At 37.0% G+C, this 20,337-nt stretch overlaps 1 protein-coding gene across 1 annotated transcript; it reads right to left on the bottom strand.

Moving 5' to 3' along the window:
* Window positions 1–8,633: 8,633 nt before the first annotated feature.
* On the bottom strand, window positions 8,634–17,777 carry GCK72_007967 (uncharacterized protein; the record flags this gene model as incomplete). Its single annotated transcript, XM_053726566.1, has 8 exons — window positions 8,634–8,853; window positions 10,876–10,952; window positions 11,187–11,354; window positions 12,004–12,181; window positions 12,227–12,322; window positions 16,157–16,254; window positions 16,300–16,443; window positions 17,727–17,777. 8 exons carry the CDS (start codon window positions 17,775–17,777, stop codon window positions 8,634–8,636), a joined length of 1,032 nt encoding a protein of 343 aa, XP_053590760.1.
* Window positions 17,778–20,337: the final 2,560 nt, after the last annotated feature.

Here is a 20,337-nt window from a genome sequence, read left to right as displayed (position 1 = left end):
TTTGGTCAGGGAATAAGAAAAAACTGGATATGTTACAATTATGGAGAATTTTGAGATTTGCACGTTTTGTGGGGGAATTGGTGGAACTTAGATTAGGCGGTAATGTCATATTGCAGATTTTTAGCAAGTTTTGGTCAAATTTTGGTCAGTTTTCAGTTTTTGAATGGGTTGATAGGACTTGGCTTTGGTACGGTGTGCTGGTTTGCTGTAATTCTAATATTTAAGAATAGTCGTTCGTTTAATGTATTTTTTCAATTCCGACAGTATTCGTTAATTCCAAACACTTATATCTCAAAAACTAGGTAAACTAACAAAAAGTGGTCAACTACAAAAATTATCGGGACAGTCTGCAGACGTACTTTATAATGCTAGAGCAAGGAACATCGCTGACTAGGGAAGTCTTTGGAGACGCGACCTTAAAACAATCCATGGTTATAGGTACGACTACATGGAATCCATTTCTGCATTCGAATCCGGGTAAATGTATCTGCAAACTATGTTATGAGCTTTCAAACGTTTTATGCGGTTAAAAAAGAGAACACCTATGAGCACACCATTCGCCGATGTGGAATTCCATGTGAAAAAGCTCATACATAACTCGGCTCGCAGAGACACTCAGCCGGCTTTGATGGCGGAAATGGATTCTATGTCGAAGCTACCTATTACCTACTTGTGAGATTAAAACATCACCTTCAATTAGCCATAAAGCTCATTTTTGCACCTGACAACTTTTTTTGTTCGGGATGTTCTAAAACTCGGGCAACAACAAATAAACATCTACATAAAAGAGCTAGGTCTGTCCTGTTATGCGATAATGTTTTCCTGTGACGACAAGAATCAATAACTTTAAATGGGTGTGATTGACTAACTATGAAAATTTGTCACAAAGTCCACACTATAAATACTCAGATCTTTACTTTTGTATTTTCACACTTTTCGATACAAAGATTCAGAGTAAATGTCTGTAAGTTAGCGCAACCCGCAGCTCTGTCTGGACAGCACAAAAACATTGTCAACTACAAAAATGGAGCACTAGACCTGTTATATATACATCATAGATCGATCTATTTTTTTCCAGATCTAATTCGAATTAAATCGAATCCGTCGATTTTCGGCGTCAATGATATGTTTTTTACAGTTTGCAGGAATGGCTGAATCATACTTGCAAACCTGCTGGAAAAGCAATGTTATTAGCTGAAAAAACACCAAAATATAGATCTCGGCGAGTTCTATACCGTGGGCCGGGCTAGACCGCCTTTCTTGAAAATTTTCGCGATTTGGACATTTTTTTCCGGTTCGTGGCACATTAACGAATAGCCATCCGGCCCGTAGTAGGTCACGGACATAGAACTCACCGAGATATGTATTTTGGTGTATTTTTCAGCTTATGACATTGTATTTTAAAAGAGTTACGCGTCCGTTTCGGCATGTTTCCTTAGTCATTCCTGCAAGCTACAGTAACCCTTTTTTTAAAATATTTTTTTCAGCTTATGGCATGGGGTTTGACCCGGTTTGCAAGTATGACTCATTTCTACAGTAACCCGCACCTTTCCCGTTTCATCACCCTTTCCAAAAAAGGGATTCCCGAGACAATCACAGATTAGCCCCTACAAAACAACAACATAATTTGTATTCCCAATAATATTCAGGTTCTTCTGTCCATCCCCTTTATCCAATTAGTTTCCACCTGATTACCCAGTTTCATAGTGTTGCCAATTGGAAATGAAACTGATATCTTGATATCTCTCCTCATCTCCCTTCCAGGACCAAAAATTTCCATTTGTCACGAAGTCGTTTAAAAGATAAAGCATAGAGGGAGGATATTTATGGATGACAGCAGCAAGAAGTGGAATGTTGAAAAGTCGTCGTCCTATCGTATCATGATTCCAATTAGTGCGTCGTAGTGATAGTGATAAGAGAGAGCGGGGAGAGGTCAATATGTTATCCGTCACGAAGTTGATCAAATTTGTTTCCGGGGCGCGAAATGAATAAAGAGATCAAAGTATAAATATAATTAGGGGAAGGGGTACTGTAGCAGAGCAGGGGAGCTGGCGCGCCTTAGACGTTTTTGAATTCCAGGACTCTGTAGTTACGGTACGTAGCTGGCGCGCCTTGCTGTTAGGGTAGGTAGAACATAAGGTTAGAAGCAGCACGCAGTTTTGAAGAATGAAATTGAAAAGAGCTGGCGCGCCTCGCCCGCGTTTAGTTTTTGAGTACTGTAGTTAATATGACTTTCAACGGGAAGATTGTCAAGTCTGGCGCGCCTGCGATGCGTTTTTCGAATTTGAGAAAAAAAAACGGTTTTTGCACAAGCGAAAATATCTGGCGCGCCTTTGACGCGTTTAAATGTCTAAAATTGGGGACGCTGGCGCACCTCAGGCGCTTTGAAGTTCACTGGAGTACGGATGAAAGCACATTTTTGTAAGGCTGGCGCGCTTTTGACGCACCGGAATTTGGGATTGAATGTGGTGCGCAAAAGCTTACTAAAATAGTCAATAACCCTATAGTACCTAAAGCACCCTGTTAATCAGCCCAGGAATACGCCCAAGTTGATACAGTACTCCACCGCTTCTACCGTAACCGTAGGTCCTACCGTAACCCAACATTACCTACAGTACCCTACCTGGCTACCAACACGACTTAAATGAACCCTTAAAAACGCATCTTTCCCTCCTAAACTCCTACAGTACTCTACAGTACCCCCTATTCTCCACATTTTTTCTGCAAATTTTTTGGATAAAGATATCGCCACAACGGCAAAAAACTTGACACGCCGTGTCGTGTGTCGTCAGGTACGTGCCATCTCATCCATTTTTTTTGCTGCAATCCACTGACCGAGACAGGAATCTCTCCACTGTCTGTCTACTTGCGGATTGAGACGAAAAAAGTGCAGATAACGATCAGAAATAGAAAAAGGAGACATGGGGAAGGGATGGTCAGACCCTAACCGCACCCTGGGGGGGCTGAAACTCCGAAATTGGAAGCTATAGGAAGGTAAAGCTCTCGGAAACATAGATAGCTACAGTAATCCAGCCAATCGGGATAAAGCTGATTAGTGGGGGGAGGGGAGATGTGATCGGAACCATTTTAAGGATAACGCGGTCAGGATCGGAATGATTTACGATAAAAAGGGAGGATAGGTGATCAATTAGGCGAGGGGGTCAGGCTGGAACAATTTGGAACTGACAGGAAAAATATCACTCAAAATGTTCCAAGCGTTTCTGAGTGAGATTCCTTAAATCTTGTAAAAAAATTGTGTATCACTCACACAAGTTAGGCCATATACAAGGATTACCAAGGCAGTTTTTTCAAATATGTTTAAAAACATGAAAAATACCGTAAAACGTGTTAAAATTTACCAAAAATCCGCTGAAAACGAATTGAATGCCTTGAAAAATGACAGAGACAAACAAAAGTCAACAGAAATTAACTGCAAATGATAAAAAATCCACTTTGAAAATTCAGTTTCAGAGCCCGATGCCAAAAAATGATGTTTAAATAAAAATTTGTCTGAAAATGTGAAATATATGTAAAAATTTACAAAAATTGGCTGAAAACGGTGTTCACTCAAGATTTCCACTTAGAAAACCTACTTTTACACGAAAAATTATGGAAAAACTAGTTCAGAACAAAAAAACAACCCAAAATTTTGAATAATTATCTTTGAAAACAGTGTGAACCTTTAAAAATGCAAAAGGATTTCAAGATCTAACTAACCAACCAAAAGTGGGCGGAGCCTATCAAAGTATACCTATCTGTACTTTGTTTCTCTACTAAGTATGTGAAAATCAAAACAATTATGTGATTTCTGAATAGAAAATCTGATTAACCAATGAAAATTTAAAAATTGTATTCAAAAAATGTCTGAAAACATGTAAAACGTGTTTAAAAAGCTTAGAAAACCTACGTTTACACGAAAAAGTATAAAAAATTAATGAGAAACCAGTTCAGAACACGAAAAATCCAAAAAAAAAACTGTGTAAACCCGTAAAACTTCAGTACAACCGGCCGTGTCTACCTAACCGACCAAAAGTGGGCGGAGCCTATTTTCACCTATCTGTACTTTGTATCTCTACTAAGTATGTGACCAGGTAACTGGTACGTGTACTTTTTGAAAATATAGATAACATCTGTTCATAGTGAAAAGAGGGGAGGAAATGGTATCTCAGGAAGCGCGCCATAGGTGCGCCAGTTATAAAAATGTAGATTCTTTCGTGTTTGTAGTTGACATGGTCTTTCCTGAATAGTCGAATTGTGTAATTTAGCTCTGATCCCATTTCTTGAGTTCGGAAGGTTTGTACGAAAAAGTTGCTAGTAACGAATGAATGTTCTGAGCATGAATTCCTGAAATCGTTAAGTCATTTGTCTCTATTTTTGAAAACTAGGAGGTTGATTCATGACTACGGTATTGAATTCGTAACCCGGGGCTGAGAAAACTCCAAGATTCACACAATTTGACATGTCCGGAGGCTATACTGATCATAAATGTTTTGCTAAATCCCTGAAAACTACAAAGTTTCCAGATTCCGTTATTTTAATATAAAAAAAAGTGCTATGAAAAAGAAAAGAACTAGTTCCAGATTTTATTTGATTTGCATAGATAGTCTCCTCTTGAAAACCGGATCCTCATAGAGTTACATCAAAGTTCTACTAATCTGTAAATTCTGACAGCCTTAGTCTATCGATTGAACACTATGATTTTGATTTCAAAACCACTCCATCATCCTCTCGATACCTAGTGTTCTCTTTATTCCGAAACCTAGCCGGTTCACACAATTTGATATGAATACATACTGACAGTTGCTTGAGAAAAATGCAACTTTTTTTGAGATATCGATTTCGATCTTTAGTCTTGATGATCTAGTACAAAAATTTTAAATCTACCTTTACCATAACTTTCTTCACTGAGGAGCACGTAACTTGCTTCAAAATATATGCTTTGAGCTGAAAAACATACCAAAATGTAGATCTCGGCGAGTTCTATGTCTATGATATAATACGGGACTATTTAAAAGTAATTAATGTATCGCGCGTCAGGCTAGAGTGTGCACCACACAAGCCTGGTGTTTCAACTGTCTTCGCACTTTCTTCGCCCACCAAGCCGGTCCGTATTTTATTAGAAACATAGAACAGGTATAAGGTTCCATTTTTTGTAGTTTGACGTTGGAAAGTTGTCACAGATTCCACGATTATACTATAAAATTGAACTTGTTAGAAGATCATATAAATGACAGTACTACAAGTGCGATTTTAAGTTAAAAATTGGGGAAAAAAACAAGGTTTTAACCCGGAAATCAGTGTTTTAGGCTGGAAAACCATAAATTAATGCGACTTTTAGCTGAAAATTGCGGAAAACTGGTTTTCCACCCGGAAATTATGGTTTTATACCGAAAAACCCCAAATTGATGCGATTCTCAACTACAACAGAGTGATAATCTAACTGGCCAGTACTGTCGATAATTATTTTAATTAATTGTAATTTTATGTATTGCATTCTCATTGTACATAAACTAGGACATGCACTGGTGGATAGCATACTTGCAATCCGAGTCTGCTCATAACTCGCATAAAACTCAAAATTATGGTCTGAAACATATACCAAAATGTAGATCTCAGCGAGTTCTATGTCTATGACCGGCTACGGGCCGCGCTTTCGATCATTTTCACGTTTTTTGGCTGTTTTTCCCGGCCCGCGACACATTAACAAATAGCCATCAGGCCCATAGCAGGCGATGGACACAGAACTTGCTGAGATCTACATTTTGGTATATTTCTCTTTTTTCAGCTCATAGATCTCACTCAGTCTCAGAGTCAGTTTCAAACGAGTTACGCGCCTAGCCCAACGCTTCTTGATCGCTCATCTCGGAATTCCGCAGTTTTGGATCAATTTTTGAAAAAAAAACGGTCCAAAAAGTAGAAAAAGGATAAATAATAAAAACAACACAAAAGGTTGACACAGGCGGGGTCGAACCTTCATAGTCCCTGTCCCTGAGCCAATGTTCTAATTTTTCGAAAATCACTTTTCAACAACGACTTGCCAATTCGCCCAATTTTCAACAAGTTTCGAGAGAATCATACTTGCAAACCGGGCCGAAACGGGCCTTGCAAATCGGGCGTATCTCGCATAAAACTCAAAATTATGGTCTGAAACATATACCAAAATGTAGATCTCAGCGAGTTCTATGTCTATGACCGGCTACGGGCCGCGCTTTCGATCACTTTCACGTTTTTTGGCTGTTTTTCCCTGCCCGCGGCACATTAACAAATAGCCATCAGGCCCATAGCAGGTCATGGAATTAGAACTTGCTGAGATCTACATTTTGGTAAATTTTTCTTTTTTCAGCTCATAAATCTCACTCACTAGGGAGTGTTCCAGACGTAACTCGGCGTTTCGAATTGGCTCATATTTCATCAAGTACATCTGAACACGCTGATTCCGAATATGTAATCCATTTTTACAGAACGCTTCACAGAATCCAGATATATGCGTTTTAAGTCATTTCCAGGACAAAAATTTCATTTTTCGAGAGACTCAAAATCACTTTTAGACCTAATTTTTTCAATTTTTTCTGTGTAATACGAGTAGATAAAGGTTGAAACAACACATTAGCAACGTTTTCTGATGGAAAATATTTTCAGAAATACAGTTGTATCACTTTCATTTTTGACAGATGAATAGTTGTGATAAAACGTTTTTCAAAAAACATTTTTAATCAGAAAACGTTGCTAATGTGCTTTTTCACCCTTTGGCTACACGTATTTAACGGAAAAATTGAAAAAATTGGGTCTAAAATTGATTTTGAGTCACTCGAAAAAAGCAATTTTTGTCCTGGAAATGACTTAAAACGCATATATCTGGATTCTGTGAAGCGTTCTGCAAAAATGAATTCCATATTCGGAATCAGCGTGTTGAGAAGTGGAATATGAGCCAATTCGAAACGACGAGATACGTCTGGAACATTCCCTAGTCAGTCTCCGAGTCAGTTTCAAGCGAGTTACGCGCCTAGCCCAAAACTTTTTGATCGCTCTCCTCGAAATTCCAAAAACCAAGCTATCACATTCATTGTCTCTCTAATCAATCTTGTGCTTTTCGTGATTAAAATGGCTAAGCCATCCAGTTTCCGTCTTCCCCAAGACTTCCTTAGCCACCATCTCTCTCATTTCAAAAAGAAGATATTGGTCTTGTATCTCTCCCTTCTCATCTCTCCTCATTTTCACCTTTTGATACTCACGTAGCGACTTCTCTCTCGGATAGAGTGCGCACGGACACTGACGATTCTTTTCTCTACATTCGGTCTCTTCTCACGTACAAAAAGTCGCTGCGAAATTGAGAAGAGACGGGGGGGGGGACTGAGACCTGTTTGATATATAGATATATATGTATGCAGAAGGTATTATCAATATATATGTGGGAATGATACAAGAGATTTATGGCAGGGATCAAGAAATCACATATTATTTTTCATATTTGTTCGTTTTTGTAATACATATACATACATATTTGATATTCTAGGCGTACTTTGAGTTAATGGTCTCAAATTGACTAGATTTCTTTTAAAAAAGTAATGATAGGAGGAAGTAAAGATACATAAAACGCGATATACCGTGTTTTGTAGCTTGCGCCGAAGGCGCGCCAGACCAAAAAGAGGCGGAGTTTTACGAAAGGAAAGCGCTCTGAAATTGGCTGAAATTCTTTTTAAAAGAGTAGAAACAGTGGAAAAATAGACGGAAGTAAAAATATTCATAAAAGAAGGAATAGAAGAAGATATATCGTGTTTTGTGTCCTGCGTTGTGTACTTTGACCGGGACGCGCCAAAAGCGCGCCAGAGTGCATTTTTAGCAATTTTAGTCATTTTTAGTTATTTTTAGCCTTTTTTTTTGCTGTTTTCACCTGTTTTCAGCCATTTTATCCGGTTTTAGTCAATTTTAGTCATTTTAATCATTTTTAGCCGATTTTAGCAGAAAAGGGGCGAAGCTTTTCGAAAGGGTACATATAAACCTAAATTCGAAAAGTAACAGAAATTGACTAATGACTTAGTTTCAGAGCTGAAAATCAAAATAATTATGTTATTTCTGCATAGAAATATGATTAACCAGTGAAAATTGAAAAATTGTATTCAAAAAATGTCTGAAAACATGTAAAACGTGTTTAAAACACTTTGAAAACCTACTTTTACACGAAAAAGTATGAAAAATTAATGAGAAACCAGTTCAGAACATGAAAAATCCAAAAAAAAACTGTGTAAACCCGTAAAACTTCAGTACAACCGGTCGTGTCTACCTAACCGACCAAAAGTGGGCGGAGCTTTTATCTGAACTTTGTATCTCTACTAAGTATGTGACCAGGTAACTGGTACGTGTACTTTTTGAAAATACAGATAACATCTGTTCATAGCGCCAAAGGTGCGCCTGACTAAGAAAACTGGAAACATGGAAATACAGACAGACATTTATTTTTATTAATTTTTTTTGTTGAAAACCGGATATCATAAGGAAACCACCAAAAGTTTAGAGAAAGCGAAAAAAAAGTTAATTTACAAAAAAAGTTACTATGGAGTATTTACACGATCCTGTGGAATCTCACTCAGATCTGAAAAATATCATATAAAATACCATATACCACCAAAATAAACTCACTTTATAGAAATCTCGGGATTCGCTGTGGGGAGTACTGTAGCGGTGGGTACTGTACCCATCGCCCCATTTGGAAAGACGTTTTGATAGAGCATCATGATTGAGGGATTCAGTTGGAGAGTCTTATTTATACACTGTTGGAACATTGCTTGTTGGATGGCCGAGGAGTGGTAGAAGTTGGATAACATCATGGGGGACATGTCGCCCGGGGAGCGTTCCCTGCAAGGAAATTGATAAACTAGAATTTGGTGCAAATCGCTGGTGCGCCTTTGGAGCGGTCAAAATTGATGTTAGACACCTTTTCTACTGTTCTAATCGTATGTATATACGGTAGAACCTGTAATAGAGGTGTTCGCTCAAAACGGCATATCTTAGTTTCCATAAGAGATATCGAAAAAATGTTAACTACAAATGTATTTCGATTTTTACAGAATATAATTTCAGTTTGAACAATGTTGCATCTTTAAAGCGAGCCGGGATATTATTCTTCAAAGTTTTGCTAGTGGGTTACAGGTTTTACAGTAGCTGCTATGACTAGAAAGCTGGAATAAGAAACAGAACTTTTGGCTCTAACATATTACTGCTATTATTATTTGAGTGTATTGAAAACGAACCAAAATATGTACAATAATGTCTACATATCTGACCATAACTTATGTACATATTAACTGATAAAATAATTAGCAACAGTATTGGACAGAAAGATTGCAATTCTTGCAGTATTGCCATTTATCTGTTTTTCATATTACTTTTATTGTGTCAAGGTTGTAGATGAAATTTGTACTCACTACGGAAAGTATTCTGTCAGCTACAAAAATCAAGATTCATATTAAATGTACAACTAACATTTTAGCTTGTGTATCAATCAGGAAAATGATAATACGCATACTTGCAAACCGGGTTGTCGCGTAATTTGCTTCAAACTGAGTTTTGAGGGTTTAACATAAATTTTTATTTTCTTACTGCAAAAATTGCAATCTTTCTGTACAGTACTGTTTCTTATTATTTTAATTAATTGTAATTTTATGTATTGCATTATCAGCTATTATGTACATAAATTATGGTAGATGGCATGATTGCAAATCGAGCCAAAACGGACCGACACTGGGCGCGTAACTCACTCGAAACTCAATTTTATTAGCTGAAAAATATACCAAAATGTAGATCTCAGCGAATTCTATGTTTGTGATATAACACGCGGCTAGTCGTTAATGTACCGCGGGCCGGGATAAAGTCCCAAAAACGCAAAAAAAAAATGGCCAAAAAAACCATCTGCAACATATTAACGACCCGACATCCGGCTCGTATTATATCAGTGACATAGAACTCGTCGAGATCTACATTTTGATTCATTTTTCAGCTCATAATATTGATTTTAAGTAAGTTACGCGTCCCGTGTCGGATGCTATTACAATTAATTAAAATAATTAGGAACATTATACTGACCAGAAAGATTGCGATTCTTGCAGTATTGCCATTTTTCTGATTTTCATACAAGTTTAATTATGTCAAGGTTGTAGATGAAATTCGTAAGTATCGATGTATATCTCGCTACAGCAATTACGTTGTCAACTACAAAAATGAAGGTTTATATTAAATATACAACTCTAAATAACAGTTTAGCTTATGTATGACTTAAATCCCTCAAAAGAACTGGAAGAGCCGTGTGGCCAGTATACACTGTGGCTAGTTATATTAATTAATTTTAATTTTATGTAGATTATCAGCTAATATGTACATAAATTATGATAAATTATCTAACCGACCAATACTGCAAATCAGAATCACTATTTTCAAAATTTTTATGATCCAGTTAGTGGCCGACACGGGCCGGCTCGTAACTCGCGTCAAAATGAATATTATGAGCTGAAAAATATACCAAAATGTAGATCTTGACGAGTTCTATGCCCGTGACCTACTACGGGCCGGATGGCTATTCGTTAATATGCCGCGGGCCGGGCTAGAATGGCTTTTTTGGCCATTTTCGCGTTTTTTGCCACTTTTTCCCGGCCCGCGGCACATTAACGAACAGCCATCCGGCCCGTAGTAGGTCACAGGCATAGAACTCGTCGAGATCTACATTTTGGTATATTTTTCAGATCATAATATTCATTTTGACGCGAGTTACGAGCCGGCCCGTGTCGGCCCGTTTCGGCCCGTTGACAAGTATGAAAAGGTGAAATATATCAAAACAGACTACTTTTTTCTTATTTAACCACCGAAAAACTCATAAAAACTCACATTTCATCCGGAGACCTTCCAGTTGGATCCCGAAACCCTTTGGCAAACGGATTCTTTTCGATTTTCAGTTTGGTGATCTGAAATGCTATTCAATTTATATCAAATTAGTACAGTTTTCTGAAAAAAAGTTCAAAATTTAAACATATGTGTTCGATAAAACTTCGCACAGAAAAGTATCGAATTCATCAAAAATTATTATAGAAAAATACAAATTCTCAACACAGAAAAAAATGATTGGATAATTTTTTGAATTTCGCGCTAAATCTTCATATGAATTTTCTATGACCCTAGGCTGTCTCATAAGAACGTACCAACTGATTCTGATAAGCAGTGACCGCCATGAATTGAGTCTCCGGGAATGTATAAGTACAGTGTTGCTCATCGGCCATCACAAATTTATTCGGGTCCAGAGGATTGGATTTCAGCCTTTGGACAATGTGGATACGTGGCTGGTATTTGTGCATCGAGTTGAGGATTAGCTGGAAAACTTTTTTTTAATTTTGAGGAACTTTTTGTGTCTGAAATATTCCGGGAGCCTACGACGCCCCTACGCTTTTGATAGCAATGGGTCTGTTGAGAAAACGCGCCGACGACACCCCAGATTCTGAAATTTTGTTTACTAACCATTTATCGCAGCTCTAATGGCTGTCCACTCAAACAACTCTAGATTTAAAACGCGCCGACGGCGCGCCAGATATCGAATTTGTTTCACAAACGTCTAGTTCACTAGTTGGAAAAAAAACGGTCTAATTCATTTTTCGAGCCAAAAACCTTGGTTTTTCAGTCGAGAACCAATAAATCTTAGCATTTTTAGTAAATTCTTGAGCATTTTTAAGCTCAAACCAAAAAAGCGTTGCGTTTTTGCGTGTAAAACTTAAATTTACAACATTATTCGAGATTAAAGCTGAAAACAGACCAAAATATGCTGGAATAGACAAAAAAAAACTCAGAATATCAGAAAAACGCGCCGAAGGTGCCCGAGTTTGGCTAAAATTGGCAAAAATAGCTAAAATCGGCTAAAAGTGGCTGAAAATGGCTGAAATGAGCACAGCTCCTTTTTTGCTCCGTATAACGCGCCGAAGGCGCCCCAGTTTCAATTTTTTTCAAACGTTTCCCCAAAAAACTCACATGTCCTGTCTTATCGACCTCGTTATTTGTTAATTTAGTCTTTTCAAATGAGATCACATGTTTCAGCAACTGATCACCGGTGAACGGAGAGTCCGGATGCAGATAATATCGGTTTTTGGGCACTGGCTCCGCCTTTCCCGCTGTGAGCCACGCGGACTTGTTGTAGATGTAACGGTATCTAAAAATAAATGAGGAATTTTCAAATTTTCAGCTTTTGAATTACCTTTTCGAGTCTACCGGCACCACATCCAGGAAAATATAGTAGAGAGCATCGAGCATCACATTGGAGAACGACACTTTGACTGTGGGGAACATTCGTCTGGAAAAACTTGTAAATTAGTATGATTTGGTAGCTGAAGACGTCAGGATTCTGAATTCGTAAAAATTTTTGAGATCGGATCAGTTTGACTCGAGATAAAACGATTTTAAAATAACCAATTTTCAAATCTCCGTCGGAGTTTGTCTGTGTGTGTGTTTGTCTGTATACCCGACGTCCGGATGTCCAGTAACCTCAGGATTAAAAAAAACTCTCATTTGCCCAATAGTACACGTACGAATCACAAAAAAAAAACGGTGGCTGGGCGCCTTAACCAGAATCTAGATGGTTACACCTGGTTTTCACCGATTTTTGCTGGAAATAGTCAAAAAAGTATTGGTAAAACGTAAGAATTTGGATCAAAATCCAAGACTTTGACTCCAAGAAACCTGCAAAAGTTCAGCCAGAACTCCGAAATTCTCGACAAAAACGGCACTAACCGAAAAACGCGTCGTAGGCGCGCCAGACTTGACAACCTTCTAGTTGAAACCAATGAGTTTTGAAGTCGGTCTGTCTTTCTGTCTGTTTATCCTGATTTCCATTATCCTAAGAGTTCACAATTACAGTAACCGTTAGCCTACCTTATGTTCAAATCACAAAAAAACGGAAAAAATATTGTGGCTGGCGCGCCTTGGACGCGTTAACACTCCCAAAAGTTTTTTTCGATGAAATTGTTTGTCTGTCATTCTAAGTCTCCAGAAAGAGGAGAAAAATCATTGAAACAGTTAATTATGGCAAAAAATTTGTAAGAATTGGGTTTAATACCAAGAATCTGGTTTAAATCGGGAATCTAGCTAGGGTACGGTACCTCTTTGAGATCCTACCGTAATCCTACAGTGCCTACAGTACCCCCAAATTTTCGAAGAACATGTCTGTATGTCTGTCCAGATGTCCTAAGTACAGTACCCCTCCCACCTGTCAAACCGTTAACCATTTTTCTCCCCCTTCCTCTTCCCAATCACTCAACTATCAATTAGCCTTCTTTCTCTCCGCAATACCCCTACCGTATCCCCTGTCTCATGTCTCCCAAGTGACCCATCAAACAGAAATTCAATCACGACACTTCTAGTAATTCAGAGAAGAAGACGTCGCGGACGCCTTCTGAATTGATGAATGTGCTGTTTTATGTATTCAGAAGACGGAGAAGAAGACGGGCGGGATGGAGATGCAAAAAAGACATTCAGAAGGAGGAAACCAATTAGAAATACACCATATTCAAGTGATAGACATGCAAATCGATTGGTGCGTGACGGACGCCGGCGGTACGAATTGAAGAGGGGTACTGTAGTTTGGGAGTGGGATTTGAGAATTGGGTGTTTGAAAAAGTGAGATCTTCTGATCTTGGAGAATTGGTTACGCTAATCAGGTTTTTTCAATGTCGCTGGACATCCGGACGGAACCACACACAGACGGACATATGAATTCCAAAAAGCTGGAGTAAACAGTCTGGACTTGACCTTTGTTGCAGTTTCCGGACAATCGGAACTTCAGAAATCAGGAGAATGTGAAAAAATGAGTATTTGGACATCCGGACAGACAGACAAACAGATGGAAATAGATTTTGATAAAAATTTGAGCCCCTAGACATCCGGAGAGCCAAATTTCATGAATTTTATTCTCAAAATGTCAATTTTCCGCGAATTTTTGAGGGTTTTTGAGTGGAAATCGACTTGAAATCGGTGAAAAAAAATTCAGAAACGTTTAAGGAGCTCTGAGTGGTCAAAATGAGTGGCGAAAAAAGCGAGCAGGAGGTTTCAGTAAAATCTGACAGATTCTGACCCAATTTTCATGATTTTCGGTTGAAAATGGTAGATTTTTAGCGAGTTTTTGAGGGTTTTTGACTGAAAATCGACTTGAAATCGGTTGAAAATCATTCAGAAACGTCTTATCAGTTTTTCTATTGAAAAGTTCTACCACAAACTGAATTTCGGAACATCTGGACATTCAAACACACAGACACATTTTGAAAAATTGTCCAAAAACATGTCTATGGACATCCGGACATTTGGATACACCGAAAGACAGTGTCACTATTTCAATTTTGGTCCAGATGTCTAAAAACTGTTATTTTGACGATTCTTGTACATTTCTGTCTGTTTGCTTGTCTGTCCGTGCGTCTGTTTGTCCGGATGTCCAAATCTAGATGTTTAGCTAACTTAGTAAGACAAAAATCTGGGCATCCGGACACACGGACACACAGATAGACATGCAAATTTCAAATTCTACTTGATATATGAGATCGTTATGCACAGATTTTGATTAAGGTGAAGACCTCTGGACATCCGGACACACGGACGCACAGACAGACATAAAAATACATATAAAATCGAAAAAACTTGAAGTAAACAGCCCGGGTTCTTCCGGACACACAGATAAACATCAGGAAAGATTTTAAAAACTGTTGGAATCAGAGAATTTGCTAATTTCTGATTTTAGAAATCTGGACTACCGGAACACATTGACAGACACGAAAAGTGGACATCTGGAAATTTAGACAGAAGCTTTATCTATCCTCTATCCTCTATCCTCTTTCCTCTATCACTATATTCCACAAAACCCCCTTTTCCACTTTTTGTTTCTCCGAATTTCCCCCATTCTTCATTTGTTTTGAAAGCCAAAAAAAAATAGGGGGTGAAGAGCAAAAAGCTCATCAGTATAAGTGACAACTACTACATTTGTTTTATGGGGTTCCAGTTCTCTTCTCTCATTTGAAACAACACCCAACAAATTAACTTCTCCTCTCTTTTTTGGCTGCCTGTTGATGGGGTGTTGTTATTTGTCACTCAACAGGGAAAAAAGAAGAAGACAAAAAGGATAGAGAAGTAATCAGTTTGAGTAGGGGTGGTGGTGGGTCATCCGAAAATAGATTTATACCGAAATTGCTGTGGAAAATGTGACGTTTAGTGTGAAAAATTGGGAAAAAGACGGGAATTTTGCTATCCTGTTCAAAAAAAATGGATCTTAATCGATTTTTGGGTTATTTTATTCAAAAAATCAGGAGTTTTTGAGATTTATGTCATTAGGTACAGACTGAGCATCAGATCGCTAACTAGGTAAGGTCATGGAGTCAGTTTGGAGTATTTTAACGTGACATATATCATTGGAAAGCTGAGAAAACGCTGATTCCAAATATATATTCAGTTTTTGTTTTTGTGGTCTGGTATTTGAGAAAAACGAGGTCGAAGTTCTAAAAAATGACTCATTATTACCTTTATGACAACATTTTTTTTGACCATTTAAAAAATTTCGCGTGTTAGAAAGGCAATTTCTCCGAACTTTGGCCTTGTTTTTCTCGAATACCAGACCTCGAGGGCAAAAACTGAATATATATTCAGAATCAGGATTTTCTCAGCTTTCCAATGGTATAAGTCACGTCTCATAACTACAAACTCGAATTTTTTGATTTTCCTTTTTTTTCCGTTAAAAACTGCAAAAGTCCGTTGAAAATTTGATTTAAAGAGTCAAACTTTGAAATTGGCACACCCGGACAAACAATTGCTAAAATCGAAGACACCGGGCATCTGGACACAGAAAAAGGCTAACATAGCATTTTTTGCAGGTTTCAAAATGCTAAAAATATAAAATCAATAAATTTTCGTTGTGATTTGGACACCCGGAGTAACAGACAGACACTAAGCTGATTTTCAGATCGGCCTTTTTGAAAAAGACTTTGAAAAAGCTGACATCCGGACACACCGATAGATAGACAGGTAAAAAATTGAATGTAGCTGGAGCCCTGTGGATATCAGGACGAATGGAAACACATTCAAACTTTCATTTTTCGAACAAATTGTGGACATCCGGGCACACCGACACACAGACCACCTAACTACTCACCTTCCACTCTTCGTTATAATCATCTCCGTTCCCAAATCGAAAAACTTTGCCCATAACTCGGATCCCTCTAGTTTACACTCGATGGGAAGGTTTCCTTCCTGCAAAAAACACTACTGGTAGATCAGAAAATCCATCGATCTCACCTTCATCTTCGCCCCAATTTTTGGCCTGCCCCTATATGTCTTCTCTGGTGTCTTAATCTCAATTTCCACGTCATCTTCCACATCAACTTCCTCCTCCTCGTCATCAACTTCGTCTAGAATGTTGGCTATGGAGAAACGGGGTTTCTGGAAGAGCGTTAAGACATGAAAAACGAAAATTTTTCATTATTTTTTGTCAATTTTGAGCCACATTCAGTATTTTTTGGTCTAGACAGCGGCTCAGTCTTAAAACCGATCCTTAGACTCTACAACGTTTGTGAAAAGCCTCATACTTCGATAAAAAAGAATGTTAGCGCTATTTCAATCGTATTTTCAAAGACTTTTAATTAATTTTTAATTATAAATAAATAGAGTTAGATGTGCTTAAAACTGGGTTTAAGGTTATTTAGGCGTATTTTTCCGATTTTTTTTCAAATTTCAATGAGATTTAATCTGGCAGCGCCAAGGATTTCGGAAAATTTCATAAACTGACTCAAATTACTTGAAAGGGGTTTACTCTATCCTTTTTTTTGGTTCATTAAGCCCAGGCGCTGCCAACACAGTTTCTGGTTTAATTCTGATTTAAATTTATTTAAAATATTCTGAAAAATACGCTTCAAAAAAGTTAAGAACTTTTAAAAGTCATTATGCGAGCATAGTGCTGTCTAAGACCCGGCTATAAGCCTTATATTAATCAAAAATACATTTTATAGCTGAAAAATAATTAAATGTCTTTAATAACACGACTTAATACATTTGTACATCCGGATATCCGAAACTAGCTGTCTAGACCAAAAATACTGATTCTGGCTCAAAAAAATTAGAAAAAAAAATTAGCCTAAAAAGCAATTTTTGGTAAGTTTTAAGCAAATACTGTTTAAGCACTGAATAATGAAACAAACATCTAAAGTTTGAATTTCAGCCTTAAACTTCTAAAAAAAATTACGAATCAGCCTGTAAAACACATTTTCTGACACAAAATTGGCTCAAAAATTAAAAAAAAAAGTCTAAACCCATTCTAAACAGTTTTGAGTTTGGACTGGCCTAAATTGCTGGAAAAATGAGTAGAGTTAAAATTATTTATATAAAATCAAAATTCAATCAAAACTACGCATTTAAAACTAAAAATCTAATAAATCCTGCAATATTGAAGAATGTTATGAAACTTTGAAAATACATAACAAAATATCTGCAATCTCAGAAACTACTCCGCTTTTACACTTCAATTTTTTTCAAAATTTGATAGAAATCACAAATTTTGAGCTAAAACTCATAAAAATCCATAAAGTTTGAAGAAAGTTATGAAACTTTGAAAAAATTGATTTTTCAGATTTTTTCAGAATTTTTTAGAACTGACCCTTTATATGTATCTTTGGCTCCAAAAAACGTTTTCTAGACTCAAATAAACTCTAAATTTCAGTAAAACCCACCTTAAGCACCTCCACCTCCTTTTCATCCGACGGCGCTGACCTCTTCGACATCAGGACACACCCAAACACTAATTTCAGAAGAGCTCCCAAGAATTTTCGAGCCTTGAACAGCTCCAGAATGCCTCGACGTCTTCAGAGAACCTCTCCAGAATAAAAGTGTGAATTCTTCCTTCTCTTCACTCCCCGCTAACACCGTTTTGTCAGTTAGGGTGTCGAGAGGTGGGCGGAGTCGGCCAATCGTCTCAGAAAACAGGGGGCGGGGCTTAAAGATGCGGGGTGTCTTTTGAAAAAGCAGAAAAAGTGGGGACATATGTTTCGGTATAGTTTGACCTATGGATTCTAGGATTTAAGGATTTGCGATAGATTCGAATATTTTTAGAAATTAAAACATTTTCAATTTTTGAAAAATCAATTTTTTCAAAGTTCCCCAAAACTTTCTTCAATGGATTCTCATCGATTTAACTTAAAATGTGTGATTTTTATTAACTTTTTAAAAAATTAAAGAAATCTGAAACTTAATTAAATGTCTGAACAGTCACGTGGTCTGAAAGTCGGAGTAGTCTTTGAGATATTGATATTTATTTTCAAAGTTTTATAACATTCTTCAAAATCATTGGATTTTTTGGATTTTTAGCTTAAAATTAGAATTTTTATTAAGTTTTAAGGACGTTTTGAAAAAAACTAAAACTTCATCAAATTTTGGAACAGTTACTTGATTTGAAAGTCGGATCAGTTTTTGAGATTATATATTTTTTGATATTTATATTCAAAGATTCATAACATTCTTCAATATTGAATTATTAATTTTGTTTCTAGTGAAAAATATGTAGTTTTAGTTGAATTTTAATTGTGTTTAAAAATTTTGAACTCTGAGGCTTTTTCCAGCAATTTAAACCACTCCAAACTTAGATTGTTAGAGTACCTCTGCTCATAATTCAAAACTTTATCTCCGACTGGTCTCAAGTGTTATTTTTGACAAGATGTTTTTTAACAAAAAATTTTGATGTAAATAACTTATTTATTTATTGAGTGACTTTTTTTTTTAATTTTAATTAAAAATGTGTTTTTTCTTGTGAAGTATTTTTTTTTCATCCTGATTTTTTTTAACAGTTCTAACTTTCAGAGCATGCTAGGAAGTGCAAAAGTGTTAAGACCGTTGTTATTTTTATATAATAAGATAGCTTAAACCTACAGTACCGTGCAGTAAGGTATACAATTTTGCTTTTTTCAGTTGAAAATGTTCAAGAGGTTGTCTCGGTATACTTGATTGTCCCACAAAGTAGACTATGTATAAACCATACAGAACAAAGGTAGACCTTCATTTTTGTAGTTGACAACTTTTTTGTACAGACCCTCCCTAGAGAGATACATCTCGACAAAGTAATTTCTCCCGTAAATCGTCCAATTTCAGTGCAAAGTAGTGCAAATCGTCTTAAAATGACTGTAAGGAGTGCTCGTACAAAAAAGTTGTCAACTACAAAAATGAAGCTCTACCTTTGTGGGACAATAAGTGATACCGTAACGGCGAGTTGTAGCTAGTTTAAGCCCTGTCAGTTTTTCCAATTGCTACAGTACTAATCACCTTAATTTCCCTCTCTTATCAGTATACAATATCCCAATTTCCTCTCCATTCTTCTCAGATCATAAACCATTATCTGTGAGAACCATAAAAATTGGTGGTGGCGGAGAAGAAGAGAGCAATAAAAAGACGTCTCCCGCAAGAATGTGTGATGATAATTAGTCAATATGTCGTAAGGAAGAGAGGATTACTGTAGGCACTACTTCTATTTCTGTCTCTCTTTTCTTTTTCTTGTTGATTGTAAAGAATAAGGTGGTATCGTTGTAAAACACACCACAAAACGAGATGTATGTGCATAAATTAGCGATAGGGGGGGGGGGGGGTGTTTTTGAATAAAAAAGACATCTCGATGAACAGAAAAATAGACAGACAGGAATAACGGACACATGGATATAAAGATTTTTGCGATAATAAACATGAGAAAACGCGTCTAAGACGCGCCAGCCTCCGAAAAATGTATTTGTGATGTTTTTAGTTTATCTAAGACATAACATGAATTAATGCTTTAGAGAAACGCGCCAAAGTCGCGCCAGGCTGATTTTTGTCAAAACTTCCAAATTTTAATGGTCAACATATGAAACTATCCTTTTACCTTTTTATCCCGTTTTTGTCTGTTTGTAGGTCTGTCTGTATGTCCAGATGTCCGAGAAACTTGGTTCAGGCTATGTATGACATCTGGCGTGACTTTGGCGCGTTTCTCTGAAGCTGTTTTGTCATAGATTTATGTTAATTCATATATAAAACGAGCGAAACTTTGAAAAAAAATTAAAATCAAAATTTAGACAAAAAAAAATCTGAAAATATCAACAAAAAAAGTTATTCTCATATCAGGTTGGCGCGTTTTCTTTATTCGTTTTTCTCCTTGTCTGTCTGTGTGTCTGTGTGTCTGGATGTCCACAAAATTTCTCTTTTTACATTTGTAGCTTTAAATATAATAAAATCTTCAAAAAAAAAACTTGAATCGTCGATTTTTGCAATTTCTAATCCCAATTTTATATTTTTCCTAGTTTTTCGAGCTCAGCACTTGTCAAA

This window comes from Caenorhabditis remanei, chromosome II (assembly GCF_010183535.1).
Source record: "Caenorhabditis remanei strain PX506 chromosome II, whole genome shotgun sequence".
In the NCBI taxonomy this organism is placed as follows: domain Eukaryota; kingdom Metazoa; phylum Nematoda; class Chromadorea; order Rhabditida; family Rhabditidae; genus Caenorhabditis; species Caenorhabditis remanei.
Note: the sequence above shows the minus strand (reverse complement) of the source record. Positions and strands in the feature narration are given on the sequence as shown.